Source organism: Haliaeetus albicilla, chromosome Z, assembly GCF_947461875.1.
Source record: "Haliaeetus albicilla chromosome Z, bHalAlb1.1, whole genome shotgun sequence".
Classification (NCBI taxonomy): Eukaryota; Metazoa; Chordata; class Aves; order Accipitriformes; family Accipitridae; genus Haliaeetus; species Haliaeetus albicilla.
This window is the reverse complement of record NC_091516.1, coordinates 6,774,668-6,790,684: the sequence shown is the minus strand read 5'-3', so window position 1 is coordinate 6,790,684 and position 16,017 is coordinate 6,774,668. Positions and strand designations below refer to the sequence as shown.

General features: G+C 46.1%; 1 protein-coding gene and 1 long non-coding RNA gene across 6 annotated transcripts in view; one reads left to right on the top strand and one right to left on the bottom strand.

Annotated features, from left to right (window-relative positions):
- Positions 1-1,165: 1,165 nt before the first annotated feature.
- Positions 1,166-6,525, bottom strand: LOC138683747 (uncharacterized). The gene is made up of 2 exons (XR_011323176.1): positions 6,398-6,525; positions 1,166-4,775 (listed from the first exon to the last, which is right to left on the bottom strand). It is a non-coding gene; the product is annotated as an uncharacterized lncRNA (long non-coding RNA).
- Positions 5,694-16,017, top strand: part of PLPP1 (phospholipid phosphatase 1) — a 69,252-nt gene continuing 58,928 nt past the window's right edge. For 2 of the 5 annotated variants that reach the window (XM_069775981.1, XM_069775980.1), the window contains exon 1: positions 6,138-6,504. In XM_069775981.1, coding sequence (XP_069632082.1) covers positions 6,153-6,504 — 352 coding nt within the window. In that variant the 5' untranslated portion in view covers positions 6,138-6,152. Of the gene's footprint in view, positions 6,028-6,137; positions 6,505-16,017 lie in introns of those variants that run through there. The other 3 variants (XM_069775983.1, XM_069775982.1, XM_069775984.1) reach the window with 3 other exon arrangements.

Below are 16,017 nucleotides of genomic sequence, written 5' to 3'. Positions count from 1 at the left end.
AAGAGGTGCAGTGACACACATTTTCCTTCAAGCTTAGCTTCTTCTACCTGTTGAAGTGGATATCCAAATGCATACGGAACCAGGCACAGGAGGCTGAGTTACTGCTTTAGGTCTGTGATGGGTCAAAACTGGGTGCTTTTGCTATATCATCGCCAACTGGTTTACCCTGTTGAAGTTCATCTCTTGAGATTCCTCCTGCTGCCAGAGTTACCTCTGTTTTGCTAGCTGGTTTGACTGGGAAGCATGACAAAGAAGGGAAAAAGAGAGAGGGGAAATCAGAAGCCAGAGGGCACAAATCTTTGTAGCCCCTAAATCACTCCAACTTGCAATAATCATAAGACTTTTTTAATAAGAAAAGTGCCATGAACATTTTGTGAGTGCCCTTGAGACATTCTTTCTTTCAGAATCTGTTATTGCTTCAGAGCAATATCTGTAATTGAAACAAATAATAAAATCCAATAAAGAGCAAACAGGGACAGTTTATTAGCCTTAAGGCCCACTGGTAGAGCATAGCTGATGGCCACACAGCTGCATTTTCTTCCTGTCAGAATAGAACGGCTGCATGCAAAATTGCCATGGGGAATGCTCCTTGGCCTGCGCTAGTTAGTTCTGAACACCACCATTTGTGAGCCAACGTGTAAGTAGTACAGGCAATCATGAGCCAGTACCTGTTCTGTGTGTGCTGGCCCCACTTAATTAACTTGTGTAGACGTAGCCTGAAGTGTTTTTTCTAGAATATACTATATGATCTTCTGAGGCTGTATGATATGTGCTATTAAATATATACAAACAAAGCTATGCACTTGGGTTTTAATGTATTTTCATTCATTACATGGACATGACTATTAAATTTATGTCATTATACCATCTGGTGATGTCTGCTTGATTCTTTATTTCCGTGGCTAATGTAGAAATAACCTGTCTTTTCTACTAGAACAGGCCTCATCGCTCTGGCGGAAATGCTCTTGTAACTTTGATGTAAAACTGGGGGAGCAGAACCCTTCCATGGATCTGAACTTGCCATAGGTGACGATCTCAAGTCAATCTGACAGCAGGAGCTTTTTGGTGAATAGACAACACAGTTCAATAGCAATGTGGGGGTGAAGTAGCCAAACAAGTCTCAACTGTATTTAAAGGGAAAATAATTGAAGGAGACAAGACAGGAAACTCCTCATGCTTTGTTTATTAGAAATATAAATGTTCTTTATTGCTCACTGCTCCCTTATTAAAAACCAAACAAACATGAGACATAGGAGCAAAAGACAGAAAACAACTGAAAGGCCAGACCAAACAAAAGAAGGGATATGAGGCTAGGATAATTTGGTGGAATCTAAATTCTGCTTCCTGAAGCATTCTGTGCAAGGCATGTCAACTGACTTCAGAGGTCCAGGTCTCAACACTACCTGCAGGAGCACGTGTCATTTCGCAAGGGGCAAATCCTATGCCCTGGACAAATGATGTAAGAGAAATTCAGGAGGGCTATCTTGGCAGACTTTCATCCTTGGTCCTATTCTGTAGGTCTTACCGCATGAGAGGGATTTTGGCAGATGAATTCTAAATAACTGCAGTCTGAATCTGACAAAACATTACAAACAAGTCTGAACTATTTCACTTCTGCTATTACTAATGTATTTTGTGGTGTTACACTATGGCCATTGACTGGCTTTGAACATACGAAGAGCTGATTCAGATCAAGTCCATCCAGCCCAATACCGTGCAACAATGCCCAGCAGCAGATGTTTAGAGGCGTTTAACAAACAGCCCCTGTGGAATGACTCTTCCCCGGCAGATCTTTCTAACTGTGAGAAATCAGCAGTTCTGATATTTCTTGAACTACAAGGATCCACTGTTTAACAGTGGACCTATCCCCTATGAATTTACCTAGTGCCTTTTGGCTCCTTTGTAATTTTGCGCCCCACAGCAACCTGAGCCAATAAATTCCACAGTATTCTCATGTAAAGAAGTCCTGTTGTCTGATATCTTAGGTAGGTTCTCCCTAGTTCTTATCTGATACTAAGTAGTGAATGCTTGTTACACATTTAACCTTCTCCACACCTTTCATGGTTTTATAGATCTGTACTTTATATGTCAAGTCTTTTCCTCTCCCATCATTCCCTTTCCATGTTGAAAAAAATCCTCTTCCACTTCTGTTTCTCTTACATTGAAGCTGTTGTATACAAGTTCTAAAAATCTTGTTTGCCTTGCTTTGAGCTTTCTCTGCTTCTACTTAGCCATTTTGATGTGGGATTGCCACAGGAACATGTCATAATGATATTTGACAGATTGCTCTCGATGTCTTTCCTAACAGCATTCCCAGTGCTCTGGTCGGCGTGGTGATCTCTCCTCTGAGCACCCAGAGGATGGCTTCCCAGAACCATCCACCCTGACCCTCTCATCCCTTTCCTGAGTAGTAACACCTCATTCAGAGCTATTGACTCCCACCCCAGATCAACTGACAGAGAAACAAGCCTGGGAAAGTCCCATCATTTACTACAGCTGCTGATGCATATGAATGTTAATTGCAGTTAAGAGTCCTGCTGGGTCAGTACTAATTAATTGTCATACAAGTACCACTTCAGACTGATGATAAACTTCCTGAGAGTTTAATCTTAGTATACACAAAACTTTTAAGGAGGATGGGCAAAACACTGAAGATCATGATTTCTAGAAGAATCAGAAGAAAACAAAGAAATTAACAGGGCTTTATCTTGGTCTTGGTGTTCTCTGCTGCTCACTGCTCTCAATTAAACAAAACAAAACAGAAAAGATACAATTTAAAAAAAAAGAAAATGACCAAATAACCATACCAAACAAGAGAATAAGTGAGAGGGGAAGATATTTAGGAGAGTCTACATTCTAGAGAGTAATATTAGACTACTTTAAAATATAAATTTAATGAAGGGATAAAATACAGCTTAGGAGCTTTGTCTGTTGCCTTTGTTTTACCTGGGTCTGGGTTCAAAAGTGTTCTTTAGCATAGACCCTGTGAAGCATATGAGTGGATCTTTCTTGGTATCACTGGGTCAACATGGTGGTTAAGAATGGTGGACATCTGAGCACCTTGCTGCAAGGGAGGGATACCAAGCAAAGCCTAGACAGGGAAAATGACACAAAGTCAGAAGATACTACAAAACTCTCACGCTACCAGGAGAAAATGAAATTTAGAAGCGCTGATATTTGTCCTATATACTTAAAAAACCCCAAACCTCCAACTGATGCTGAACATGATTTCTATTTCTGTTTATAATTGAACATCCTCCAACTCCTCAGGAACATACTGCTCCAGATGTCTGATCAAGCACCATCAGTTTGCCTTTTCTGCTGCCCTGGGCATTGCTGCTGCCCAGATACTATGTTATTTGTCAAAGGTGCTTAAGCATGCAGGGGTTTTTATTCCTCTCTTCAGTTTTACACCAAAATATCCTTTTTGTGTGAAATAACAACAGATCTGAAGATGTAGTACTCATACTAACACAGCCCTGGAGTAATGTAGGGTTTTGCTAACCTGAAGAGTAGTTCAGGCTGAAAGTGCTTGGGTTGGCATGCTTCCATGGTTAATACTTGTCTGTCTATGAAGGCCGCCTGAGCGCCTAGAACAGCGCAGCGCTAACCTAATCCCTCAAACCGTGCTCAGCGGGGGGTTTCCAAGACATTGCAAGCCTAGTGGTGGGAACAGGGTTGCAACAGCGAGGCTCATATTCCTTGTGCAATGGCAAGTTTGGAGAGGAACCGGGTGACTGCTTGCTTTCCTGAATTCTGGCAGAAGATTGCAGAGATGCCTGTTCCCTCAGGCGAGCTACATCTCAGGGGTGAAACAGAGATGTAGAAACTGCAAGACAATAAAGCGTGATTAATTCCTCTCGTTGGTGAATGCTGTGCTGCTGCAGCCCAATTTCCAGGTGTTTTTTAGCGTAATCACTATCTTGCTTACATTCTTCTGGGAAGACATCCATTTAAATTAGCGCAATCTCTTCGGTCTCTAATTTACTTGCAGAGGGGTGTGGATCAGGAGAGCTGTTTGCTGTTTAGCCCAAACAAGATTAACGTGATGCTTTTGGGTTGAAGAAAGCAATTATGTCAATTGTGTGTGGAATGTTTGCATTGCTTGTCTTCTGTTTTTTCTAACCATCTTGCAATTTTGGGCATGTTATCTACTCCTGATTTAAGACCTTGTGAACAATCCCCTGCTTTGTGAGGAGCCGAGCTAGATCGCACCCTTTTCTTTCAGCAGCAGTTCTGACAAAGATAAGCCCATTTTTTGTCATTGCCAGGTCCTGCTCCAATTTTTTCCATTACCTTCTGCATTTTAAGACAACACTGGAGTTTCTACCTCCGCGAGACCATCCCAGAATACTTGCAAAGGAAAATGCACTCAGTAAATGACGCTACACTGACAGAAATCAAGGGTCGTTTTAAATCTCCAGACCTGACCATTTTGATCTGTAGCTGGGACACTTCACAGGCGTTGAGACGAAATCACAAACTCCTGTATAGGCTGCTACGTAGAGCTTCTTTATATATTCTGTATGCAAGTGCTTTATGTACCTTTTTAGGCAGCATGGTTGAATTGAAGAGACAGCATATTTAATGAGGGATTTCCACCTCAAGAACTTGTTTCCCTTGTTGATCTGCCAAACCTGTTATTCAGCCTTCAGGATATAATACAAAGTGAAGCTGTTTACAGAATTAGAGGGTGGACTACATGAGAAATCACAGAAAAGTTTATGCCTGATGCTGAGAGTGTGTGAAGCGCCGCTCATCCAACCTGCAATTACCTCGAACAAAACACAGATGTGCTCAGCGGTGTGAGTGATAAGTTTGTGCCCAACAGCACTAACAACACTGGTGAATAGAGCCTGTTTTGCGGCAAATGCTGTTAAAATAAAAATGTGGTTATGCAGATAACATTTCTTTCGTGTTGGTCACTATTTTCTTTCCAAATAAAAGCTTTTAACAAGGAAAAAGATTGTTTTGGGTTGGGCTGAGACTCAACTGCTCGGCTCTTTTGCAATTTTCCAGCACTCCTCCAGACGCGGAAACAGCTTTTCCCTTGTCAGAAAACAAAACCGAAAAGCAGCCCCCGTGTTTGCAGCGGAGGACCCCCCCCCCAACCCCAGCTCTGTCGCAGGGAGGCTGGGGTCCCCGTGTCCGGCCGGAGCCGGGCGCCACCGACACCCCTCCCGGGCGTTTGTCACGCCGGCAGCCCCTCGGGCAGGCCGCGCTCACCCGCCACGGCCCCTACTGCCTGGGGCCGGGGCCGGGGCCGGGGCCGGGGCCGGGCAGGCAGGTGAAGGCGGAGCACGGGCGACGGCCGCGGCACTCCCTCCTGCGGCGCCGGCCCTGCGGCAGCCCCACGACCACGGGGGACCGAGGGGTGGGGGACGGGACCCGCGCCGAGGGGCGGGCGGCGGGCGAGGGGCCGCCATCGCCTCAGGCGGGCGGGCGGGGTGGGGTGGGGCGGGGCGGGGCGGGGGGCGGGCCGCGCCCGCCCCTCCCAGCCCAGGGCGCCCGCTGGCACGGCGGGGCTCGCGCGGCGGGGGCGGGGCGGGGCGGGAGGCGGGCCGCGGCGCGATTGGTCGGCCCCGGCCTGCCGTTGAAGCGCGGCCGCCGGGTGGGGCGTCACGGCGGCGGCAGGTCGGGGCGGGCGGAGGTGCCGCCGCCGCCGCCAGCCCGCCCTGCCCTCCCTCCCTCCCGCCCTCCCCCCACAGCCCCCGCCCGCCCGCCTGCCTTAAAGCCCCGGTGGGCGCCGCAGCGGTGGCAGTAGCGCAGTGCGGGAGGCGGTTGCGGCGGTGCCGGGATCGCGGGGGGGGGGGGGGGCGGGCGCCATTGGCTCGGAGCGCAGCGCAGCGCCTGGCGGCGGCTGAGCCCCTCCCTGCCGCCTCCGCTCCGCTCCCGCCCCTCGGGCCGAGGCTGTCACCGCGCCGCGCGAGGCGCCGTCGCCGCCGCGCCTGACGCCGGGCGCTGCCAGCATGTTTGACAGGACGCGGCTGCCCTTCGTGGCGCTGGACGTGGTCTGCGTGGTGCTGGGTAGGTCGGCGGGTCGGCGTGGGGGGGGGGGGGGGACGCGGGACGGGACGCACGGGGGACGAGGGGAGCCGTCCCCGGGGCGCCGCGCTCCGCCCCCCTTCCCCGCACGGCACCGGGCTAATCGCATGCTGGCCTCCCCCTCCCCGCGGCGCCAGGCACCACCCCGGAGCGGGTCTTCCTCCAGCCTGTGCGCCTTCGCTGTGCCTGTCTGTCGCTTCCCCCGCTGCCTGCCGTCCCCTCGCCCCCCCCCCCCCCCCCCCGGCCTTCCCTTCGCCGCCGCCCCCCGCCCGGAGGAATCTGGTCGCTGCCGCCCGGGGGCCGCGGGCTGGGAAGGGAAGAGTCTTGGCGGGAGCGAGCCGCTGCCGCTTACCCTCTGGCATCTGGAACTCCCTCTTCTCTCTGATGTCCTTGCTCCTCCTTCCCCAGCCCCTTCTGTCGGCTGTAAACCGGTTGTGGCAAGAGCCTGTGCTGGGAGGGGTGGGTGTCCGCAGCCCGGGCTGCGTGCGTTACCCTTGGTGGCCGGGCGGCTGGCTGCCCTGAAGGGGGCCGGCGTGGCGGGAGGCTCCCTTCACCCCAGCGCCCGACCGGGGTGGCACGGTCGGCGCCGTGCGGCGGGGGAGAGGTTGGCTTGCAAGGTCCCAGTTGTGCGCGGCCTCGGCGAAACCGGTCGATGCTCCGGGCGGAGGCTGGGAGCGAAGCGGGGTACTGTCCTACGAGGAGGTGCTGCCGGCGGCCTGAGGGACGGGCGCAGGGGCGGGAGCGTGGCGGCGTCGCCCCGGCGCGGCGGTGGCGGCGTGTGGAAGCCCGACGGCCACAGCACGCGAGCGGGCCGCCGCGCCGCCAACGCCTGCCGTGGGTAGCCCGGGTCTTGGCACCCTCCCGCTGCCTCCGTCTTCAGTTTCAGTCCCGAGCTCTGCTGAAACGGCACCGCGTCCCGTCAGTTCGCGTGAACTTTCTCCTCCTGTGTAGCGACGCGACGCAGAGAGTAACGGTGTTAGTTACCGCCAGCGAAGGGGAGTGAAGAGCTGTGGCTCCTCTGGGCCTCTGGGTGTGGAGAGGCTGGGAAGCACCTTCCGTGCCTGAAGTTGCGCTTCTTGGGCAGCCCTAGGAAGTGTTAGTCTCGGAGGTTTGCTTCTTAAGCAAATGAGAGCAGCGCTTCAGGAGTAAGTCTAAGCGCTTTCTCGTCATGTTCGGTGGGTGGTGTTCAGTCAAGCAGGTCTGGCTCATAAAGTCCCTCTTGGCTGAAGATGACTCTGACATCAGTATGAACATAACGAGCAACGTTTTGTCTTGCCAGGTGCTTCAGATAGCAACGGTACCTGTAGCTAAATGGCACCAAAGAACAAAGTTATGGTGAACGATGCGTTGCTCTGAGTAAATGTCACGTGAGAGGGAGCTTTTGGAGGATGACAGTGGATCCATGTAGTCCAGTATGAGCAATCTTTATTCAGATCAGAAGTTTTAGAAAGCCGTGCTGTGGCAAGGCTTAAATTTCCACGCTGTCTTTATGGCCAGTAAAGGAGTCTTGTCTGTCTTGATAATTGTCATTACAAAATCTTTATAATTGGGCAGAAGTTTGCACTGCGCATATACTTTGGTCTGTCTGAAGCATATATGCATATCCTAACTAGTCTTGAGTAATCAAGGAAAACAAAATGTATTAAAATTAAGACTGTAGGAAGCATACGACTTGAGCATTTTCCAGCCGAAAGAATGAGGCTTTCTCCCTGCTCCTGTGCTGAGTTACTACCTGGGGAGTAGATTCTTGACCTTGCCCTGCAGTGTAATACCAATTTAGGCATCTTCCCCTGCCCCCATATAGCATTTGGATCGCAGATGCCCTAACCTGATGCCTCAGTGTGCTGGAGGGTTTATTGACTGGCTTTATTTTCCCTTGGGCTTGTTTACTTCCTGCTAGTAGGGGGGAAAAATGCAGGCAGTGCATAACATGAAGTCTCTTGACACCTGCAACTTTAAAAACGTTGAGTTACAGTGAAACTCTAGGTGAGACAAAAACAGTTAAGTATAGGAATGGGAAAGATACTGGATATAGGATCAAATTCTCTCCCTCTTCTCCCTTGCTCCCATGTGATTGAGACAGACCCTTAGAATAACATAGGTCTTAAGCCTGTGTGTCTAATGGGGGAATCTGTTTTGATTTTTTTTTTTTTTTTTTTTTACTGTACGAAGAATAGTTCCTGTTGATTGTGGACTTTGATTCTAACTCTTAACTTTTTCCCTGCCCTTCCCCACAATGTGCACTTTGATATCCACTCAAATGACCAAGGTAACTGCCCAGATAGTGACTTGCAGGTATTGATAAGCTGATACCTAGTTATCTATCTCCACTAAAGAGACCATGAAGCCTCCAAGAGAAAACTTCTTTATCTGTGTCATACTGAAAGTTTAAAACTGTGTAGACCAGCTTCAGTTGAGGACTGAACTCTCAGTCTTGGTGTGGTAGCCCATTCTAGCACAAAAAGGGCTACCAGTAGCATACTCATGATCCCCAAGGTAACTCTTACAGTCCCTTGATACAGAGCTTGCCTTTTTGCTCCTCCCTCTCCTGCCTGCACCTTCCCCAAAGTAAGTGAAGATGCAGAAGAAAAATTAATTTCATTGTCTCAGCAGTGTTGGACACAAAAAAACCCTTAAGACTATCACTTCAAGTTACGGTGACCTGACTTATCCGTGAGCTCACCGCAGTGGAAGCAGATGACTCTGACTCTGTGTGTCTGTGACTTACTCGCCCCTGCTTTAGTCAAACCATTCTTTGTGCGGGTTCAGCTCTTCTAACACAAGTTTTCCTTCCAAAAGGAGGGAAAAAAGAGCTTTATTGTGATTTTTGGTGATTTAAATGGGTTTATTGAAAGGTCTGACAAGTGCCCAAGATGGAGCAGAGGTAAGAGGCTAAGAAAGAGATCAAGAAAGAGCAGGTGGCACAGGACGGAGCAACATCTCCCCCTTTATGTGGCATTAAGCTGTTAGAGCAGTTTGGTTGCCTGAAACTTAAGTCTAAGGTTGCTTTTAATTGGCCTTAAGGAAACACCCTACCTCATCCATCTTTCTACCCAGCAAGACAGAGAGAATTCAGGGAAAGCAGTCTTTGGTGCCCTGAGAAAATAAATTAAAACACTTCTCCTTATCAGGATAATTATTTCCTTCTAAATTATACTTGTGTTTCAGCATTAACTAGTTTCACATCCTGTAATCTAAAAAAAGAAAAAGCTGCAGATTTCTGCAGTATCTGTCCTTAAATAGTGCGATGAGGCTGTATCTGCATTCTGTGAGTGTGTGCTGATCTGCAGTGCTGGGTGTGTGCGTGCTGCATGTCGGTATGCAGCTCTGCAGTGCTGCAGGCAACAGCTCCCTTACTCGGTGCGGCACAGTAGACAGTCGTCAACTTCTTCTGTTGCTGGAAAGCAGAAATGGCCTGGACTGCAGGACATACTTTTGTTACTTGTCCCTCCTTGTTTTTCTGACAGGAGAGACATTTTATATACCCTGGCACAGATGTGTAAATGGAATTACATTTCTAGATAGCAGTAAAACTGTTTTTCACTGACACTGAGACTTCATTCTTATGGTTTATTACACTTTCAATTTGTCATGCAAAACATAACAGCTTATTAGAATAACTTAATCAGTTAGCTTGTGACTGATGTCTTCATTAGGCACTATGCGTACACTCTGTGCTGCTCTTACAGGTCTATTGTTTGACTGCAAATCAGGCTCCTTCATTAAGGCAGCTAAACAGCACTTAAAGAACAAAGTTGGGAAACCCATGGTAATATTACTGTAATCGGTGGAAGAACTACTAAATACATTTACCTTTAAACGAAATTCTCGCTAAGACTGAGTTAGATTAAAGTAAGCTCTGCAGAGGTGAATGGAGCAGTAAGGAAAAAATTCTTTGTGATGCTAGACTCTAGGACGACTCGCACCTGGTCTGTGCTTGTTGCAATTCTTGCCTAACTTGAGTGCAGGGATGCAGTACAACAGAACTGTGTTTCTTTAGTCCCTTGCCTGACTATGCAATCACTGACAAGCTATTTTAAGTAATTAGGGAGTGTACTTGTCAATAGGTGATTGCTGGTGTAATGCAATAATATGTACAATCTAAGATGAGAAAAATTGATGTCTCTTAAAGAATTTGGCCCTTCACTGTTCTGATTCACTCTTCTGCAATATGTTGGAATAGTAAAGAATTATTCAGTTAAATTTAAAAATGCTGTAGAATCTAGTTATGTTCGGTGTATGTGTAGGGATTTTTTTTTTTTTTTTTTTTCCCCCTCCTCTCCGTGTCCTACCCTGTGCTGGTTCAAGAAGCCAACTGAAAACTTCCCTGCTGCCCAGCCATTCTCTAGCAGTGGGGCTATCTGCTACTTGGGTGTTGAGGCACCCTGAGCTACAAGCAGTACCCATGCAAAAAAGAAGGTTGATAAGTGGCTGGTGGGGGGGAAGGTGAGACTGGCAGTCTTACTTATCTTTTTTTGTCCTGAAACTAATTCTGAGTAAGGAAAGGAGAATTCTAGTCTTCCAAACAGAAGAACACGTGAACTAAACCCAGAAATACTAAATGCTTGCATCGCTTTAAGCTTACTACTTAAAGACTGCTGGAATGCTGTGTTACAGGGCAATACGCTAAACAGCAGGTGCATGTGTATAGGACAGGTGAATTTGCTTTTGCAGAATGTGACCTGGGAGAGTGAGATGGCTGGACCACTCTGCACACCCTGTAAAATGTTTTTGCTTTAGGTGCCATTCTTCGCTTTTGGGAGTGTTTACTCTTGCCTTCGCTGAAGGCAGCCATATGATATTGCTGTTCAGTTAAGGAAGGCCTCCTATGTGGGTTAGCACTTCCCCACTGCCCTAGTTCAAATAAAACCTCCTCCGCTATTACTTGTGACTTACTGACAGATGTGTCACCATCCTTATTTTCCATGTCATGTGGATGCTAAATCTTTTTTCTAGTGCATGAATACATTGTTAAGCTGTAGCAGGCTCATGTGAAGGAGCAGCTTGTCTTCAGATGACACTGTCCACCAGGTAACATGAGATGATACTCATTAAGTTGACTCTCAATTAATTAATTTGAAGCATGATTGTCATGTAAAACAGGGAGAATCTTCCCTCTCCTACTGTGCTTTCTCAAACACATGAGACTGAATACTTTGGTTGTGACATTGTCCCTTGTTAAAGTTCTTGGCAACAGTCACTTTTTATTTTCCCCTACATAAAGAAAGATGCTCTACCCAGAGGCTCTCTCTATCTTGCTAGGAAGCCTACAGAAAAGCTTCAGGTTAGAACTCAACTAGTTAATGAACACTATTCAAAGTCAGCAATCTGGTTCTTGCTCTGCCAGGTATTGCTGTTAAAGTGTATCTTGTACTCTGGCTAACCCCTGCCTCAAAAAGAGAAGTTCTCGCACTTGCTTTTTACAACAATGGGTAAATCCCAATTCACCTTCCAGTGCCTTAACAAGAGCCAAATCTTGAACTCGGCACTATACTCTTTGCTCTTGGCATAAGAGAGGAAGATGCTTGTCAGCAGTGAGGTAGGTTCCTTACCAGCTGCTTGAGTCCTGGTGACTTTTTAACCTTAAAGAGGCAGAAGGGCTCTTGCAGCATGCTTATGTGAAGGTGGTGACCTTTGCTGAAGGGAATGGGAGGGAAGGGGCTTTTGACATATTTTCTGTAGAAAATGAAGTACCACACTACGTCTAAAGGATAAAATAGCTCATCTGTCATAGTTGAAGAGGTCCTGCTTCACCTTTATAGTTGCTTGGGTGGTTGTTGGGCCAGTGCTGAGCTGATTCAATACACTGACCTGGTTTTAAAGAGTTGGATCGCATGAACTCATACTGACTAAAAGCATCTTTGAAACCTGCACAGTCACAGCCCTGGTGGGAGGGGAGGTAAAGAGTTGGCTAGTGGTTGCCTGCTACTGCATAGTTTTATGTGTAGAGCATGGTTGCACTGACCAGATGCTGATGACAGGATAAAGCTGTGATAGTCCTCTATCTGTGACTGTGTTGGAGCCACAGAAGCAGGTAGCACAAAGAGGTGACCTAACTCTGGAAGGTACCTGATGATGAGAGATAACTCGAGCTTTGTAGTCTTCCAAGTGACTTGGATTTATCCCTGACAACTGATAATGCTCTTTCCAGAATTACTAGTCCAGGAGAATTAAAACAAACTTACCTTGGATGAAGAGGAGGAGAAAAAGAAAAAATGCTGAATAGAATTACATAGAATCTTATTGGCAAGATATACCACCCACAGAAGTATGGTTTTAGAAAAGTCAGATTCATTGGTATGGGCTAGATTATTGTTGTATCTGCTGGGCTGGGGGGTGGAGGGGGCTTGCAAGGGATTGTTTCTTTTCCCTATCCTGCAAAGGAAGCTCCTCCTTCTTGGGGTTTAATCAGGTAAAATAGCTGACTGAAGACAACTGAAAAATCCACAAACACTAGAAATTCAGATAATGGATGACTAGCAAGTGACTATTTTTAGCCCAGTTTTATGACAAAAATTAAAACCATTTAAAGTTGTCTTGAAGAATCAAGATTTCCTTAAGATAATTTCTTGGACTCTTTTGTTGGAACAATATAGTTGCTGCTACATCAGGAAATACTAATCAGTTCAGCTGCAGCAATAGACCTCTCAGTCCCACCTGTGAGTAGACACACCAGCTATTTTCCATCCTGAATGGTGTAGTCCTGCAGTTTAAAAACTGGAAGAAAACAGTGCCGCTTATATTAAGATCTTCTTCTCATATCAACTGCTAATGAGTTGACACACCTTCTGGGAGGAATTTTCCTTTCCAAGTTACGAGCCTGATCTCAGAGGCACAGAACTAAAGGCTGTCTATTGATAAACTTGCACTGTGTCTTTCAAACTGCTTTTGACAGATACTCTGGTACCTGAGTCCTTCTAGCACAGTCAGGTCCAGCTTTTAAAATAAAGACTGCTAGTTCATGTAGAAGCCAAAAATAGACCCAAGTAAGCTTCTTCAGCAGAATAGGATACAGAAAAATAATGTTGAAACTATCTGGTGCACTTATCCAACACTTTTTTAGTTATCACATTGAGTCACAGGATTTGAAACAACCAGTACAAGAAACATTAATAGGCTGGTCTTGCTCTGTTATAGGCTTTGCTGATCTGTCTTTCAAAAGCTGTAACCAAGAAGCAGTCCGACTCAGAAGTGTCAGTTTAATTTGTATTGTACTTCAGCACAGGTTTTGGCATCTGCTCGTGTGGCATCTTGATATCTGGCAACAGGAAAATAAAGCTTTTTTATTTTAAATTTAAAAAGGCAGGTATGTCAGGTGAGGGCAACCATCTTGGAATGGCTACAAACCCTAATTCTACTAAATGGAGCCAAAGGTATGCAGGAGCCATGTCAATACAGCCTTACTTCTGTGATGCTGCTGATGAAACAATGGATCTTGCTAGACCTAGCCTAGATTTTATTGCCTCCTCCCCTTTGGCTGCCATTGCTAATCATGAAGCTTTCAGAGGGGCCACATGGAAGTTGTCTGATCTCATGAGGTAGCTTCGAGATGTTAGCAAGCCGTCCCTGGTATTGAAGAAGGGTCATAGGTTCTTGTTACATCATCCCTTTCCTAGGGAGGGAGGAAGCTGTACCAAACAGGTGTTTTGCTCAGTTTTTGCCTTAAACGTAGAAGGGATTATGTATCAAATTTCAGCATCTCTGGTAGCTTCTGCCTCTCAGAATAAGGTGGAATTTTTTCCTCAAATTAATCTTAGTGCATTTTCATCCCTTTGACTTTGTTCTGTTATGGCGGATCTACATATCACTGTAAGCCTGTTCTGACTGAGTCTTAGATGACTGAGTCACTGAAACTTAACAGTAGGTGCAATATTCTCTGAAACTGGAGTACTGAGATAATAAGGAACACATACATACCTAAGCTGATCCACTTTATTTTAATGTGTCTGAAGGTTAATGGACTGTACTTACCTTAAGCTGAAGGGGCTGGTTTGGAAGCTAGTGGTGGAAAGACCTGAGGGAATAAACTTCTAATTATAACCAGGGAACCTTCTGAAGTGGAGCAACTTAAAGGGGAGCATATATGGCCCTTAAGGGGTCAAGAGGGCTTTTAATGCTGAGATACAGAAGGGAGGCAGTGAGACTGAGCCCTGTAAATAGCTCCAGTCAGGAACTGTTGCCCATAGAATTCCAAAAATCTTAGTGTCTCCTTTTCTTGTTGTTTCTTGAGTGAGTTCTGGAGCTTTTTGCTGACTCAGGGAAATTAAGGCTTTGATTGTTAGGTGAGCCTATACTGCAGTATTAGTATTCAGTTAAAATACTGCAAGCCGGTATGGTGGCTGGGTCTAATGCTGATGGAGATCCTGGGAGTGGAAGTAAGGTTACTGTTTCTGCTTGCAGACGTGTAATTCTTCCCATTTCTTCTTGAATCTTAAGATTCCGGTCATCAACACTAGGAAATGAAATATCTAATCATTAATATATAGAAACTAAGATCACAGATCTAATGCTGATAATTTTTACTGAAACTGGAAGGCAACACTTGCTCTATTGTAGGAGTACTGGAAGACTTTCTATGCTGTGACATTATTCATTATACTCAAGTGTCAAGGGCAATGTTGTATAAATATTTTTACAAACTCTGGTTAAATTAACTTCTCAGAAGGTCTTCTGAATCAGGACAAAACAATTGCTTTGATAGCTCTAAAATATATAGGGTGTTCTCATTTTTCCTTTTAAAATTCTATTTAAACTAGAACTAGCTTAATACAGAGCTTATATTCTCAAAAGGTACTGTTAGACACTACAGACTTCAGTGTACCATGAAAAAATGTGGTTCTGATAACTAAGAATAGTCCTCTTAAACATGGTGGCATGCAGCAGTGTGTACAGTATAAAATGACATTCTGGTGGACGACAAGGTAGACAATCTTATGGAAATTCTGAATCCCTCTGTAGCACTTGCCATTTTAAGGCCTGACTTTGAAGACTGTTTAAGTAAAATATTGTTATGCTTGTAAGACTTACTGGAAAATGAGCATTTACCCTCCTAACAACTAATAGCCTATTATATTTCTAGAGACTGAATGGTATTTCAGTTTAGGGCATGTAGCTGTATATGAAATACTCTGAAAGCTTTTTGCTGGGCACTTCCACAAAACAGAGATTAAAATGGAAAAATATTTATAACTTCTGGAGTGAGTTTCGAAGAGCACTGGTCTTAAATGACATTCAGAGTTGGTGTCACCTGCAATAAAAAAAGAAATAATCCCTCCCTGCCTTGGCAACAGCTGGCCTTGATCAGTTTCTTTTGCTGTATTGTTTTCCCTGCCTGTAAGCCCAGCGCTTTAGGTAGATTGTATGTAGAAGATCTTGATCCTTGGGGGTGTGTGCACAGTTTTGTATCTGTGGGCTTTTTAATTCTGTAGACGATACAGTCAAAGCCTTTAACAGTGAACATAATACTGAGCACATAATGCAAGCAGTGATTAAATATTTAATTTCCCCTAAACAGGAAGGGTTATAGTGGGAGAAGTCACTCTCGCTTGCTGTGGCTGCAGCCAGCCGGATTCTTCCCCACCCCATGAGCAGCACTGCAACACAAGGAGCTGCTGACCTCTCCATCCTCCCCCCACCTCTAGTGTCCTTTGGTTATTAGTCTGAGGGTCTTAAATGTTAGGTCTGTCAGTAATGAGGGCAACTGACCTCTGCCCCGCTGGGTGAACTGCTAATGAGTTCCAGGTGGTTGTCGATCGGCTGGTCTAACTTCAACCTTCTCTGCCCCTGGAACAGAGCAGAGCACAGGGCACAGCCTTTGCTTGTGACCTGCGACTGGCTTGCTTGAGCAGCATATTTTTCTCAGTGTAAGTAATAGAGCAGGCTAGGATATATTACTGTCTTGCCTCTGTATTTTTTATTTTGTATTTGTACTTCTGTAAATGCTCACAGGAGAGACAATTGCATGGTTTTTAG